This window comes from Meles meles, chromosome 1, assembly GCF_922984935.1.
Source record: "Meles meles chromosome 1, mMelMel3.1 paternal haplotype, whole genome shotgun sequence".
Taxonomy (NCBI): Eukaryota; Metazoa; Chordata; class Mammalia; order Carnivora; family Mustelidae; genus Meles; species Meles meles.
Genome location: NC_060066.1, coordinates 16833350 through 16849997, shown reverse-complemented (window position 1 = coordinate 16849997; position 16648 = coordinate 16833350). Strand labels below are relative to the sequence as shown.

The 16648-nt window shown below is 42.3% G+C and overlaps 1 protein-coding gene across 2 annotated transcripts in view; it reads right to left on the bottom strand.

The window, feature by feature from the left end:
- Positions 1-16379, bottom strand: part of ANXA13 (annexin A13) — a 58937-nt gene extending 42558 nt beyond the window's left edge. The window contains exons 1-2 of one of the 2 annotated variants that reach the window (XM_046002671.1): positions 16314-16355; positions 14761-14883 (exon numbers count right to left, since the gene is read on the bottom strand). In XM_046002671.1, the coding sequence (XP_045858627.1) occupies positions 14761-14883; positions 16314-16328 (138 nt within the window). In that variant the 5' untranslated portion in view covers positions 16329-16355. Of the gene's footprint in view, positions 1-14760; positions 14884-16313 lie in introns of both variants that reach the window. The other variant, XM_046002681.1, reaches the window with a different exon arrangement.
- Positions 16380-16648: the final 269 nt, after the last annotated feature.

Sequence of the window (16648 nt, the reverse complement as noted above, 5' to 3'; positions counted from 1 at the left end):
TGTTTGGCTATCGATCTGTCTTACAGATTGCAGAGATGCAATTGTAAGGTGACATAGATGAAGCGTGTGTTTGACCATCACTCTAAATGGGTAGGAAAGGTCATATCATTTGGAAAAAAAGGCTGAAAAGAGGAAAAACATCCACTTGATTCAGATTGTTATGTGTTCTTAAAAAATGAGTGAGACTTTTTAGATTAAAAAAATGAACTTCCTTCTAAATTTGGGATTGTTTTTATGTTGCCATTTTGAGAATAACTTTTAATAAAGATTGTTATTAGGTCATTTTCCAGAAAGACAAACTTTTTCAGGCTATGTCCTCTGGGTTCCACATTAAGTTGGTGTGATGTTTACTTACCAAAGGTTGGGACCTGTCCTTAAGGAGATCTAACATTAAGACCCTCCAATATCTAGTGCCCTAAGGTGGTGGACACCATCATTTCTGAAGATACTGACAATATTATCAGAAATACAATGTGACTGCCCCACTATGCACTAAACTCTGGTATAGGGAGACTAACTGGGGCAGTCCTTTTGGGGGATACACCCAAACAGATGGGATGTGAACAAATGGACTCATGATTGTTTCAATTTGTGACTTTCCAGTTGAGCTCTGCTGATCTAGGCAGGAAACCCAGCAGCTCAGCAGCCTCAGTACAGGGTATTTCTGTAGGGAAGCCCTTCTCACTCCGGCCATCAGAAGTTTCTAATCAGTTAACAGCCTTTCAGGGGACACCACTGCATCTCAGCTGCTGTTGTCACCAACAAGAGGACAAGGGTCAGTTTTGAAAAAGAGCTGGCTCTACCCTGTGATAAGAAAGGCAATCAGTGTGAGGGACTATCTCAGCCAGAGGGACAGGAATGCATGGTTGCCAACAGAAATTCAGCCAGATAAAGACAGTATGGGGGCATCTCCTGCTCTATAGCCTTGCTTTCGCTAAGGTCTGTGTCTCACGAAGTGGTTCTCAACCAACCAGGGGCAATTTTGTCTCTCTGGGGACATTTGGCAATGTCTAGAGACACTGTCATAAATAGGGGGGTGTTAGTAGAATCTGGTTGTAGAGATCAGGGATTCTGCTAAAAGTCCTACAAGGCACAGAACAGCCCCTCACAACGCAGAATTATTAGGTTCTAATGTCATTGGTGTGAAGATCTAACAGGATGAGGGTTTATCACCCTGGCCTAATGGTTGTAACAATCGTATATACATGTTTCTTTCAAAGGTGTTGAGAAGGCTGGGGTGCTAGTGCAAATGGTATACAGGTACTGACTCAGGCAAGGTCCCCAGTGACAAAGAGTAAATTGCTGTAGTTATATAAAAGGGAGGATTAGAAGTGGAGGATGATGTCTTTTTCCCTTAGTTTTATTTCAAAGAAACTCAGATGACAAATCTGAAAGATGAGTACTGGGACAAGGTAACTAGGAAGAAGAATCTGAGTTAAAGTTGGTCCAAACTGAGAAGCCTGTCATCACCCTCTGCTACTTTGTCTGCCTCACAATTATAGGCATCCTGGCCTCAGCTGGCAGAAGGCTCAACCAGCAGCCTCCGCTGACTCTTCGGGGCCCTTTAGTACTGTGCTCGGCTGGACAACTTGAAGTTTCTCCTGGAGGCAGAATTATATGTATTGTCTGGAAACAAGATTGTGTCCTGGGGAGAGTGACTGCCTTGATGTTGTCCACAGATGGTTTTGGGAGTCAGAGACCTCTGAAGAGTGTTAAACCTCCAGATGTCCAATTACTGCTTATTGCATCAACAAAAGTGAACTTGGAGGCTAAGGTGGTGGTGGGGAGATGACAGCCATTCCTCAGCTGTGAAAAGAACCATGCCTTCAGGAGTTATGAAAAATGAAGCACTTTTCTCATTAGAAAAGAATTATCCATTTCCTTCTTCTATCGCCAAAGCCTATTTTTCTGCCAATTCAATGAGAGTATAAACTTGGGATTCATTGCTTGCGGGGAAAAAAAGAAGCAAGTGTACTCTGGGATGCTCAAGAGTCAATGATAAGTGGGTAGATGGAATCGGAAAGAGCAAATGCTGAGGGCTGAGCTGGGCAATGACAGCACCGAATGGTGCTGTGTGCAGGGCATAACCAACAGTATATGAACAAGTTCTGATTTGCTAAAAAGGAAACAAGGTGAAATAGCTAAATTGGCTTTGAGCAAATTTCTTTCTCCATCAGAATCAAAACAATGGATGCTATTCTCTCCCCTGGTAAGAGTTGAAAAATGCATTGGATCCAAGCCTATTAATTATTTCTTTAAAATTCTTTTAAACATTTTTATCTTCTTTATCATTCCCACCACAACCATCTAAACCCCCATTATAGGAAGGGTGAGTTATCTGGCTGCCTTTCTCTCTGATCTTTGAGTCTTCATTCTCTATTTTAGTCCATCCAATAGTAGCAGCAGCGGCTGTAGTAATATTAATAAAAATAATAGTTATGAGAAAGCAATAATAATAAAGCAATAGCCCCAAACCCCAAGGGTTGGTAAGGCCAACCTCTGCCACAGTGACAGTCCAAGGAGTAGGTACATGACCCAAGTCAGTCAGAATTTTCCCTGACACGTTATAGATGCTTAGTGAAAGAAACTCTTTTCCTTGATGTTGTTAATCTAGAACTACATGAGGCCATGGACTTCTCTGTATCTGTGGCCATGCCTCCCTCTCACCAAAAGCTTTTGCTTCTCACACTACTGGGTAATAGAAAAAGTTCATTTTCAGTAGGAGAGAATGAGGCCAACTTATGGAAAGAAGGAAAGTGAGCAAGAGAGTGAGAATGAGAGGTGGCAAGATGATTTCCCCAGCCCCAGGGATGAATCATGGTTCATGGCTGTCCTCTTCCCCTTGACCAGTGATGGTCTAGGAATGGACTTTTGACCAACTCTGGCCAATGAGATTGAATGGGATGCCTGCTTGGGGCTTTCCAAAAGGATTTTTCTCAGTGATGGGGGGTGGTACATAAGAAGAAAGGCACTTTTTTCTCTATCCCCTTCCTTCTAACTTGTGATCCTATTGTGTGAGATCATGAACTTAAACCCAGACCATTGTCTTGTACCCATGAGAGGAGTTGTTGCCAGCCCCTCGAGGATGGCAGAACAGAAGAGCAGACGTGACCTTAATGATGTGACGGAACAGCTAAACCAAAGGAGGGTCTCCTCCTTTCAGATTCGTTTGAGGACGAGTAATTAAATGTCTCTGTTATTGAAGCCACTGTTAATCCTGTAGTCTGCTACTTGTAGTCAAATGCATACTGACTTGAAAGCAAAATAAAACAGAACAACTATGAGTTCATATTCTCCAAATTACCTCAAGCCCAGACTTCTCTCTTGAGTTTCAGATCCAGCTACCTGCTAGGCATTAAACCCAGGAGTCCCATGGAATCTCAAACTCAACAGATCCCAAAACCAAACTCATCCTCATACCATGCAAACCTCCATTTTGCCCTGTCCCCAGGATCCACCCCATTCACCTGGGCACACAAGCCAGGTACCTGGGAATCACTCTATAGTTTTCCTTGTCCCTCACCTACCTGTCCAGCTAGTTACATCTATTTGACCTTTTAATCTGTCCTCTTCTCTCCAGTCCCATTGCCACTGTTTTATCTGGGAGCAGGGGTTTATCATCTTTCTCCTGGGCCACGGCCTCTCAAGTGTTTTACTCGTCTTTGGTCATGTTTCTCTTGAAAACTTTTTCTATCAGCTTCCAGCAAGGTCCATCCAAAGTGTAGCTCTGACCTTGTCATTGCCTTGCCTGAGATCATTGAGGGCCTCTCTATAGCCTGAGATACTGGCTCTTAAATTGTGGTCCCTGGACCAGTAGCATCAGCATCACCAGGTAACTTGTGAGAAAACAAATTCTCGGGCCCCACTCGAGAGTATCTACTGAATCAGACACTCTGGGGATAGGGCCCATCTCTCTGTTTAAACAAGCCTTCTGAAGGAATCTGATGTACAAGGTTTAGAAGCCACTACAGGCCTAAAGCCAAAAATAAATAAATAAATAAATAAATAAATTCCTTGGTGTGGTAGGTTGAATGGTATCACCCAGATTCTTGTCTACTTGGAACCTCAGAATGTGACCCTACTTGGAAACAGAGTCTTTGCTGATATAATTAGTAAAGGATCATGGATGATATCATCCTGGATTAGAATGGGTCCAAAATCCAGTGTCTGGGGTCCTTTTATGAAGAAGAGAAACAGAGACACACACAGAGGAGAAAACCATGTGAAGAAGGAGGCAGACACTGGGGTTCTTCTGCCCTGCACCAAGAAATGCAATGCCTGAGGCTCATCAGAGGCTGAAAGAGGCAAGAAAGAAATCTTCCCTGTACCAGGGAATACCCAGGAATACCCACCCTGCTAACACCTTGATTCCAAATCCCAAGACTCTAGAACTTTGAGAGAATATATTTCCATTGTTTTAAGCCACCAAATGTGTGGGGTGCCTGGGTGGCTCAGATGGTCAAGCGTCTGCCTTCAGCTCAGGTCTTGATCCGGGGGTCCTGGGATAGTGTTCCGTGTAGGGCTCTCCACTCAGTGGGGAGTCTGCTTGTCCCTCTCCCTCTGTTCCTCCTCCCACTCATGCTCTCTTGCTCACTCTCTCTCTCTCTCAGATAAAGAAATAAAATCTTTAAAAAAAAGCCACTCAGATTGTGATACTTTGCATATTAGCCCTAGGGTACTAATACACTTTGCATAGCAAACAAGGGCCTTTGGGTCTCACCCCTTCACATCTGCGTCACTGTCTCCTGTCCAGTGATCTATCAAAGTATGGATGGCACACCTGTTAGGTGTCAAGCCCCAGAGACAGAGCCCTGAGTGAGATGCAGTGTCGACCCGGCAGAAGCTCCCAGCTGAGAGGGAGGGGCTAGCAGCTGCATGGGCAGGTGATGTGTAATGGATTAAGTGCTTTGGTGAGTGGAAAGCTGTACTTCCGGTAGCATTACCCTTCTTGTACATCTCTGTGCATACTCCAGCACTGTAAAGAATGCCCTTCTCCACGTCAGGAAGCCTGTTCTATTTCTTCCTCCCACACAGCATCACTCCCTCCTCCGTCCAAGTTTTGGACATGTTTCTCTTAGTGCATCCATCACACATCATTATAATTATTTGTTTGCCTCCCTTGCTAGACTGTGGGCTATTTTAAGGGCACGGACTGTGGTCTTTTATTTCTCTTTTTTTTTTTTTAAAGATTTTATTTATTTATTTGACAGAGAGAAATCACAAGAGAGGCAGGCAGAGAGAGAGGAAGGGAAGCAGGCTCTCTGCTGAGCAGAGAGCCCGATGCGGGACTCGATCCCAGGACCCTGAGATCATGACCTGAGCTGAAGGCAGCAGCTTAACCCACTGAGCCACCCAGGCGCCCTTTTATTTCTCTTTTTATCTGTAGAGCCCCAAAGAGTATCTGGCTCATAGGAGTTCCTTTTTTTCTTCCTTCCTTTCTTCCTTCTTCCTTTTCTTTTCCTTCCTTCCTTCCTTTCTCATCCTTCCTTCCTTCTTTATCTTAGAGAGGGGAGAGAGAGAAAGATGGAAGGAGAACAAGAGAGAGCATGAGTACAGGTAGGGGCAGAAGGAGAGGGAGAAGCCGACTCCCTGCTGAGCAGAAAGCCTGACACAGAGCTTGATCCAAGACCCAGGGATCATTACCTGAGCTGAAGGCAGACCTTTAACCAACTGCAGCACCCAGGCACCCTCATAAGAGTTTCTTTCAAAGAATATGTTGAACCGACGGGAAGGATGAAGAGTGGCTTCCTTCCTCTGCTGGTGGAGGGACTCTTGAGCTACCTTTTCTTTATGCATGCGAAGATGAGTGGTGCATGCATCTCATGTGAAGATGAGAATGCAGCCTGGGGTCAGGTGGACATCAGAATGGGGCAGTTCCCTGGGTTGCCTTTGGTGTGAGAGACCTTGGAGGAGGATGTGGGGCTAAGTCGGCTTTAAAGGCCATCATCTGGGCAGCTCTGCAGGCTCAATGATGACAGTGGTTCTTAGGCAAAGCTGGGCTATAGCTCCATACCAGGTCTGTGAGATACTTTTGCTTCAACATTGATTCTCACACTTGAACAACATCAGAATCAACTGGAGGGCTTATTCAGCAGGAGCTACTGGGCCCTAGGCCCTGAATTTCTGATTCTGTAGATCTGGAGTGGGGCCTGATGATCCGCTTTCCTAACAAGATCCTAGGTTATTCCGATGATGGTCTGGGGGCCACATTTGGGCACATTCCTGCACTAGAGGAACACCTGACATTAGATCCATGGCTCTCAACTTTGGGTACATTAGAATCACTTGGGGAGTTTCTAAAAATACAAATAGAAGGACCTTACTCACACATTGGTTTGGGGGTGTACCTGGTCATAGGGATTTAGATTCCAACTGAACAAAACATTGGTTTGAGTAAGGCTTATCTATAAAATGTAATGAATTCATCAAATTTTATTGAGCATTTGCTATGTGACAGGTTTTGTGTCATTATAATGGGGACAATGTAATAGGGTTTTGTAATGGGGATACAAAGATGCACAAATGAGTTATCAGTCCAGTGTTGGGGAGATATGTGAACAGATAGTTCTAAAATCACATGGATGGGAGGAATGATGGCATTGTATGCAGAGTAGCATGAAAGCACGAAGGAAGAGCACCGAATCTAGCTGGGGGGTTAGGGGAGAGGAAGGAAGCTCAGGGATGGGGGTAAAGAGAAGATAAAGATCCAGTTCAATAGTTTAGAAATCCTAGTAAGTTAGCTTCTGGTTGGTATAATGTGAGCCCAAGGAACTATGTGAAGAACGTCTACGTCAATCCCAATCTGTGCTTCAACCCTCACTAGACAAATTATTTAATCTTTCCTTGCTCCACTTTCCCCATATTTCAAAGGGGGATAATAATGCTACCTCCCTCACAGAGTTGTGTGAGGACTAAAGGACACATGAATGCGGAGTGCTTGGTAGGGTGAAGGGCTCAAACTTCACCCCATGTCCCCAGAGCAGCTCACGGTCTAGCAAGAACTTGAGAAATGTCAGTAATCACCAGCATCCTTTCCAAAAGGCTGCCTCGAAACCTCCAGTTATGTCCACCATCACTGGGAATCTTGGTTCTTGCTGCTGTGAGCAGCAGATACATGCTGGGTTCCATCCCCTATACCAGGAGGCCCCAGGCTCCTATATCTTTAAAGCTCTTATGTCAGTTTTTTGATTTGTATGATCTTCCTTCTGTTAGTGTATTTGTCCTTGACAGCAATTTTTCTGCCTCTTTAAAATGACTACTTTTTAGCTATCATAGATAAGAAACCTTCCAAAGCCAAGACTGTGTGATTGTATCTAAAATACAGCCAACTTGTTTGTTGGGAGATTTTTTATTACTACTTCAGTTTCCTTGCTGATTATGGGTCTGTTCAGGTTTTCTATTTCTTCCTGTTTCAGTTTTGGTAGTTTATATGTTTGTAGGAATGGATCCATTTCTTCCAGATTGCCTAATTTGTCAATGCCTATAAGTCAATATAGTTGCTCCTAATATGTTCTTATAATTGTTTGTATTTCTTGGTGTTGGTTATAATCGCTCCTCTTTTGCTCACAATTTTAATTTGGGTCCTTTCTCTTTTCTTTTTGGTAAGTCTGGCCAGGGGTTTTTCAACCTTAATTCTTTCAGAGTACAGGGCAGGATGGCTTCCCAAGGGCAAATCTATCAAACACTTAAAGAATTAATACCTATTCTTCTGAAACTGTTTCAAAAAATAGAAATGCAGGGCACCTGGTGGCTCAGTGGGTTAAAGCCTCTGCCTTTGGCTCAGGTCATGATCCCAGCGTCCTGGGATCGAGCCCCACATCGGGCTCTCTGCTCAGCAGGGAGCCTGCTTACTCCTCTCTCTCTGCCTGCCTCTCTGCCTACTTGTGATCTCTGTCTGTCAAATAAATAAACTAAAAAAAATAGAAATGGAAGGAAAACTTCCAAACTCATTCTATGAGGTCAGCATCACCTTGATCCCCAAACCAGACAAAGACCCCACCAAAAAGGACAGATACAGATAAATATCCCTGATGAACATGGATGCCAAAATTCTCACCAAGATACTAGCCAATAGGATCCAACAGTACATTAAAAGGATTATTCACCATGACCAAGTGGGATTTATTCCTGTGCTACAAGGTTGGTTCAACATCTTCAAATCAATGTGATAAATCACGTTAATAAAAGAAAGGACATTAATAAAAGAAAGGACAAGAACCACTGATGTAGAAAAAGCACTTGACAAAACACAGCATCTTTTTTTTTTTTTTAGGAGTAAAAGTTATTAAAGTGAAATTAAATCAGTGTAGGATAATTTTAATGATCTTGATGATGATGATGATGATGATGATGATGATGATTCCGACCCCTCAGGGGTGCACACAGTGCTTTTTATACAGTAAAATAAATTTACATTTTAATCTACTGGGCTGCCATCCTGGTCAACTACAGGTAACTCTATTCATACAGAAAAGCATAAGAAACAGCATCCTTTCTTGATTAAAACTCTCCACAGTGTAGGAATAGAGGGAACATACCTCAATATCATAAAAGCCATCTATGAAAAGCCCACGGTGAATATCATTCTCAGTGGGGAGAAACTGAGAGCTTTTCCCCTTAGGTCAGAAACATGACAAGAATGTCCACTCTCACCACCATTGTTTAACAAAGTACCAGAAGTCCTAGCCTCAGCAATCGGACAACAAAAAGAAATAAAAGGCATTCAAATTGGCAAAGAAGTCAAACTTTCACTCTTCACAGATGACATGAAACTTTATTTGGAAAACCTGAAAGATCCACCCCAAAATTGCTAGAACTCATACAGGTGTTCAGCAAAGTGGCAGGATATAAAATCAATGCACAGAAATCAGTTGCATTTCTATACATTTCTATATATGTCTCCATAATGAGACAGGAGAAAGAGAAATTAAGGAGTCAATTCATTTACAACTGCACCAAAACCCATAAGATACCTAGGAATAAATCTAACCAAAGAGATAAAGGATCTGTACCCTAAAAACTATAGAACACTTATGAAAGAAATTGAGGAAGACACAAAGAAATGGGAAAACATTCCATGCTCATGGACTGGAAGAACAAATATTGTTAAAATGTCTATGCTGGGGCGCCTGGGTGGCTCAGTGGGTTAAGGTCTCTGCCTTTGGCTTGGGTCGTGATCCCGGGTTCCTGGGATCGAGCCCTTCATTGGGCTCTCTGCTCAGTGGGGAGCCTGCTTCCCCCCTCTCTGCCTGCCTCTCTTGTGATCTCTGTCTGTCAAATAAATAAATAAAATCTTTAAAAAAATAAGTAAAATGTCTATGCTACCCAGAACAACCTATACATTCGATGCAATCCCTATCAAAATACCATTGACATTTTCCACAGAGCTGGAACAAATAATCCTAACATTTGTACAGAACCAGAAAAGACCCTTAGTAGCCAGAGGAATATCAAAAAAGAAGATCAAAATTGATGGCATCACAATTTTGGACTTCAAGCTATATTACAAAGCTATAATCATTAAGACAGTCTGGTACTGTCACAAAAGCAGACACACAGATCAATAGAACAGAACAGAGAACCCAGAAATGGACTCTCAATTCTGTGGTCAAAAATATTTGACAAAATAGGAAAGAATATCTGACGGAGGGGTGCTTGGGTGCCTGAGTTGGTTAAGTATCTACCTTCAGCTCAGGTCATGATCCCAGGGTCCTGGAATTGAGCCCTGGATTGGCCTTGTTTCTCAGCAGGGAGCCTGCTTCTCCCTTTCCCCCCTAACTCTCACCCCTGCATGTGCTCTCTCTCTTTCTATCTCTCTCTGTCGAATAAATAAATAAAATCTAAAAAAAATAGCCAAAGGAAAAAAGACAGTCTCTTCAACAAATGGTGTTGGGAAAATTGGACAGTCTCATGTAGAAGAATGAAATGAACCATTTACTTACACCATATACAAAGATAAACTCGAAATGGATGAAAGACCTAAATGTGAGACAGGAATTCATCAAAATTCTATAGGAGAACACACAACCTCTTTGACCTTGGCCACAGCAATTTCTTGCTAGACATTCCTCCAAAGGCAAGGGAAACAAAAGCATAAATGAACTATTGGTACCTCATCAAGATTAAAAAGCTTTTGCAAAGGAAACAGTCAACGAAACTAAAGGCAACCTACAAATGGGAGAAGATATTTGCAAATGATATATCAGATAAAAGGCTAGTATCTAAGATCTATAAAGAACTTATCAAACTCAACACCCAAAAAACAAATACTTCAGTTAGGAAATGGGCAGAAGACATGAACAGACATTTCTCTAAAGAAGACATACAAATGGCCAACAGATACATGAAAAGTGCTCCACATCCCTTGGCATCAGGGAAATACAAATCAAAACCACAATGAGATACCACCTCACACCAGTCAGAATGGCTAAAACAAATGTCAGGCAGCAACAGATGTTGGTGAGGGTACGGAGAAAGGGGAACCCTCTTATGCTGTTGGTGGGAATGCAGCCTGATGCAGCCACTCTGGAAAAAAGTATGGAGGTTCTTCAAGAAGCTAAAAATAGGGGCGCCTGGGTGGCTCAGTGGGTTAAGCCGCTGCCTTCGGCTCAGGTCATGATCCCAGGGTCCTGGGATCGAGCCCCGCATCGGGCTGTCTGCTCGGCGGGGAGCCTGCTTTCCTCTCTCCCTCTCTCTCTGCCTACTTGTGATCTCTCTCTCTCTATCAAATAAATAAATAAAATCTTAAAAAAAAAAAAAAAAAGAAGATAAAAATAGAGCTACCCTATGCAACTGCAACTGCACTGCACTGCTAGGTGTTTACCCAAAGATACAAATGTAGTGATCTGAAGGGGCACGTGTATCCCAATGTTTATAGCAGCAATGTCCACAACAGCCAAACTGTGGAAAGAGTCAAGATGTCCATTCACAGATAAAAGGATAAAGATGTGGTTGATTTATTTATTTTTTAAAAAAGATTTAATTTATTTGTTTATTTGACAGAGAGAGAGAGAGAGATCACAAGTAGGCAGAGAAGCAGGCAGAGAGAGAGTGGGAAGCAGGCTTCCCGCTGAGCAGAGAGCCCGACATGGGGCTCGATCCCAGGACTCTGGGATCATGACCTGAGCTGAAGGCAGAGGCTTAACCCACTGAGCTGCCCAGGTGCCCCGAAGATGTAGTTCATATATACAATGGAATATTACTCAGCCATCAAAAGGTGAAATCTTACCATTGACATTGATGTGGACAGAACTGGAGGGTATGATGCTGAGCAAAATAAGTCAGACAGAGAAAGACAATTATCATATGGTTTCATTCATATGTGGAATATAAGAAACAGTGCAGAGGATCATAGGGGAAGGAAGGGAAAATGAATGGAAGGAAATCAGAGATGGAGACTTAACTCTAGGAAACAAATGGAGGGTTGCTAGAGGGGAGGCGGGTGGGTGGATGGGATAACTGGATCATGGGCATGAAGGAGGGCACGTGATGTGATGAGCCGAGTGCTGGGTGTCACACAACTGATGAATCGCAAGTCTACATCGGGAGCTAATGATGTATTATATGCTGGCTAACTGAATTTAAATAAAAAATAAAATAAAACACAGCCAACTCTGAATGGGAGGCTTGTTTTTAAATGAAGAAGGGATGCTTTAGCGCATTTAGTCCTATTTTGACATCAGAAGCCCGTTTTGGTTCCTCCTGTAGCCATGGTGGTGTTCCGAAGGACTAATTTTCTGGCGTAAATGATTTCCTGATAGTAGAGGTAGGACTGCATGGTCTAGGCTGGATTCTGCTTGGTTTCTTTCACTAATTCTCTGGGGTTTAGGATCACACTTTAAGGCCAACTCTCGGTTAAAACCATACTTACTTTATCCCACATTCCCAGTCACATTTTTACTTGCCTCCAGAGCCTCCCTTCTCTTCTCGGGCATCTGGACTGATTCCCACCTGTTGTTTGGCTCCTGGGTGTTCCTAACCCACCTGTGTCGGAGCTTGCTTGTTCCCCTCCTACAAGTCCCGAACTGTTTTCCATTTTAGACAAGATTTATGTTGGCTAAATATTGGCACAAGGAAGTCATAAATGTGGCGTGTTCACAAACACCGTGGCAGATCGCTGAACAGATGTTCTAACACTGACAAGTTGTTTTTCACTTATGGGCACTTCCAAGGACACCTGCCTCCATCAGTGGTACGCTGATCTGTTCTCGGAAGAATAGTGTTATGCTCCAGTTCAGCGTTTCTCAAACTCAGCTGCACGTTTAGCACTACCTGGGGAACATCTGCAAATCCCAGTGCCCAGGCCAACCACCAGACCAGTTAATTCAGACTTTCTGGCTTCAGTGGTTTTTAAAACTCCGCGCAGGTGGTTCCGATGTGCAGCCAAGTGTGAGAACTTGTTCCCTAGTTGCTTCTCAGACCATCCTGCACTAAGAATCCCTGCAGGATCTTGCTAAAATGCAGATCTGATTCAAGAGGACTTCATGGGCCTGGGATTCTGCATTTCTAACAAACACCCAGGTGATACAGATGCTGTCTCTATTCCAGAAGCCACACTTTGAAGGGCCAGGCGAGTTATTCCTAGTGCCTGTTTATCAGTTTTACAAATGATTTTCCAGAAACCAAAAGTCCTCTTGAGTTTGTGATTATTTCAACATTTGTCCACAGCTCCCCTGAATCTTGCTTCCTCCCTATTGCTCTGCCCATACTCTGCAGCCGTACCCCAATGGCAAAGAGATTTCACTACTGATCTCAATTCTGTATTTTCTTCCAGATAGCGATTCTCCTGAAAACAACCCACGCAAGAGAACAGAGGAGCCATTTCACTACACCAAAGCAGATTTTCCTGTGGAAAACCTTATTTTTAAGTAATGTGATTTTCCAGAATCTTCCAAAAATAAGATTTGAAAATTATTTTTGATGCACAATGCTCATTGAGCACAAGGACACGTCCTCTAGGCTAAGCAAACTCTGAACATTGTGTGATTTAGCAAATGATAGGAACCCCTTATCTGGGTTATTACTACTCCAAATAGATTAGTCATAAGCACTATGTCTTCAGTTGAAAGAAACTATTAATGATAGCAACAGGACTGGGGAAAGCACAAATAAAAAAGTAATTTCCAGTTTTCCGAATTGGCTAGGAAAGCCTCTATATCACAGTTCCTTGGAAAATGTAGTTTCCTGACCAATATCCAACTGGCTTTGGAGTACTATCTGTCAAGAAATTATCTGTGGGGGCGCCTGGGTGGCTCAGTGGGTTAAAGCCTCTGCCTTCGGCTCAGGTCATGATCCCAGGGACCTGGGATTGAGCCCCGCATCGCATCGGGCTCTCTGCTCAGCAGGGAGCCTGCTTCCTCCTCTCTCTCTGCCTGTCTCTCTGCCTACTTGTGATCTCTGTCTGTCAAATAAATAAATAAAATCTTAAAAAAAAAAAAGAAATTATCTGTGGATCCCCGACCATGGACATATCCTTGGGAATTCGTAACTTTCCTAGTAGGCTTTTAAGATCCGTGTTTAGGGGTGCCTGGGTGGCTCAGTGGGTTAAGCCTCTGCCTTCAGCTCAGGTTGTGAACTCAGAGTCCTGGGATCAAGCCCCGCACCCTGCCCCGCATCCCGCCCCGCATCAAGATCTCTGCTCAGCAGGGAGCCTGCTTCCCCATCTCTCTCTGCCTGCCTCTCTGCCTACTTGTGATCTCTCTCTCTGTGTCAGATAAATAAGTTAAGATAAAAAAAAAAAAGACCTTATTGAAAAAAATAAAATCTGTGTTTACTGCTAGCTGGTAATAACTTAAAAACTAACGTAATGCATATTAAATTATCCGGATGACCAAGAGCAAGCACACGATTTCAACACTTACATTTGTGTTTCTATTTATGATTGTATATATGCCAGATAGCCCTAGTTTAATTGTTGCAAGCCAATGATGAACGATCGGAGAACAGAGAGAGGTAGGTTTAATATAAAAATCATGCATGTTAGCCAAGAGAAGTCCCGATTGTTTTATAGGGAGTCTTACAAACACAAACTTCTCAGTTTTGGATAGAGAAACATTACAGTAGAACTAAAAAGTCACACACCACATCCTATTTTAGACATGCTGTAACACAAAAGAAACCACATGATAGCCATCAGGGCCATTTTTTACATTGACTGTGGCCATTTAATTCCAGCAAGATAATATTATCTATTATGCTGAATCAATGGCATGCATTTATTTGCACCTTCTCAGCTCGGATTCTACTAGTATTTAGTTTTATATATTTGTTTTGGTTGTGCAAAACAAACTTCAAAACCAGAAACATTAGAGGTCGAAGTTTGTACATATTCAAGTAGCTTTCTAATGTAAATAACTGAAATCATCACCAGGACGATTTTCTCTTCTTTTAAGAAGATTTTGCATTTACTTATGTAGAAACACAGTCTGAGAACATATTCATTCCTTGTGCTATGTTAAAATCCATTCGCATTTTCTGAAATATCCTAGTGGCCATCTGTAGCATCACTGTAGGGCACAATTAAGGGGATGCTGCTGGGAACGGAAGCAGAGCTCCTAGACCACCTTTCTACTGTAGCTGCAAACATTGTAACAGACATTTTCCAGGGAAAGATTTCCCTGCTTGGGAGTCGTGCCTGCTGATGACATCTGAAGGCTGGAGGGTGGTGGAGGGTCCGATGGGACAAGTCATTGGTGAATAAACACTGGGACCATGAGAGAGCCCAGTCATACCTATGATTTGGAGGGAAAATCAAGTGCTTACAGGCTGTTGGGCCTCTGGCTGTCCATGCCCTGATGGGTGGCTGAGAGGCTGCACGGCTGCCGAGGGTTGGCTGTCCCCTTTGGGCAACTGGTGACTGCCTTCTGAGAGGGAGTAAGACTGGCTCTGAGGATTCAAAAAAGAAATACATAAAAATGCTAGACCACTCACACAAGCCAGCTGCCCCACTGGGATGACACTCCCAAGATAAAAATGTCTTCCTAAACTGCTATGGCAGGGACCCTCTGCAGCTATCAGAGGATCTTAAAAATAGGTTTTAGTATCTCTGAAAGATACTGAATGGCAGGCTCTTGGCTAGCGAAAAAAGAAAAAAAGAAATGTTATCTACAAAAGATTTGAAATATGACACCTCCTTGAAGAAGTTATTTGTAGGCTTACAACCACTAAGCGCAAGTTTAATTTGTAGCAAAGGGGAAAAAGCTTATAAACAAAGTTAAAGTTTACAGAACATTCTGGAGTTTTATTCTCTTTGGTCCTAGTTTACATAGAATAAGTCATTCTTGCCATGGAGAGCTAGAGTAGGTGTGGTCAGACCGTATTAAAATGCTTACTGCAACAGCTTTAGACACATATTTTTCAATATTAAAAAAAAAATCGAGATTTTTTTTTTTAATCCTTAAATATACCACTATTTATTTATTTATTTTTTTTCTGACAAACTTCCACCAAAGTATCCTGGTTAAACTGTTCCCTAGACTTCCACCGCAAGTCAACAAATTTATTTCCTTTTATTTCTTTTTTTTCCTTTAAATTATTTTTATTAACATATAATGTATTATTAGCCCCAGAGGTACAGGTCTGTGAATCATCAGGCTTACACATTTCACAGCATTCGCCATAGCCCATACCCTCCTCAATGTCCATCACCCTCTTCCATTTCAAAAATTAAGATTTAAATCTGCCCTGCCTTGTGCCTAGTTGGTTCCAAATGGTAGTATTCTAGTCAGTTTTTAGTCATTCATACTTTATAGACACAATATTCCACATGGGCCTAGACATTTCAGGAAAAAACCGCAAACCCCAAAGAGTAAGTCCATTCCCTGGATATCTGCAAATATCCGAATGTTTGATGGTTCTTAGAATACTGGAATATGTTCACCTTTCAGCCCACATTATATACAGCCTTGTAGGGATACTTTTATCTTGGCCTGTGGCTATTTACAACATGAACCTGTCTTCCCCACAAAACTTAGGTGAGCGTAGCTACGAGATTTTGTGTGAGTTCGCCACAACTAGCAGCTTTAGTCATTCAGTCCACAAATCCATATTAACCATTTGCTCTGTGCCGGGTACTGTTTACTGTCTCATTTTAAATACTTCTCTTTAGCCCCTCCTAAAAGATTTTTGACTAACAGAGAGAAAGTATATAAGTGCATTTTAAAAGCATGGTATGCTGTTGTGAAAACCATCATACAATAAGGAGTAATCACAATGATCAAGTATAAAAGTATCAATCATGATTTCACAGTTTAAAGTTCTCCACATGCTAACTACAACGAAAACTTTTTTGACTTCCAAAGGCAATAAATACTTACATGACGATTGCCCATTTTCGTTTTTCTAACACAGTTGTTCTGTATTTCATTAAAAGATGGGCTCTCATACAGGCCAAGTTTATAATAGTTTCAGTAATAACTCTTGAGTTTAATAAGTAACTTGGCAGGAATTTGAATACGTCGTTGGGGATGGGTAGGGAGTGCTGATAGCTACAAATGAGCTTAACCTTCCCAAGCTGGCTTTCTAGGCAGTCTTTTCAAAATAAAGTATTTGTTAATACATCAAGGATAGGCTTTTTAAGGTGAATAGTTTATTCTCAACTAAACCTGTCTCACTTCTGGATTACTGAGTCGCTATTTTTTTATTTTAGGTA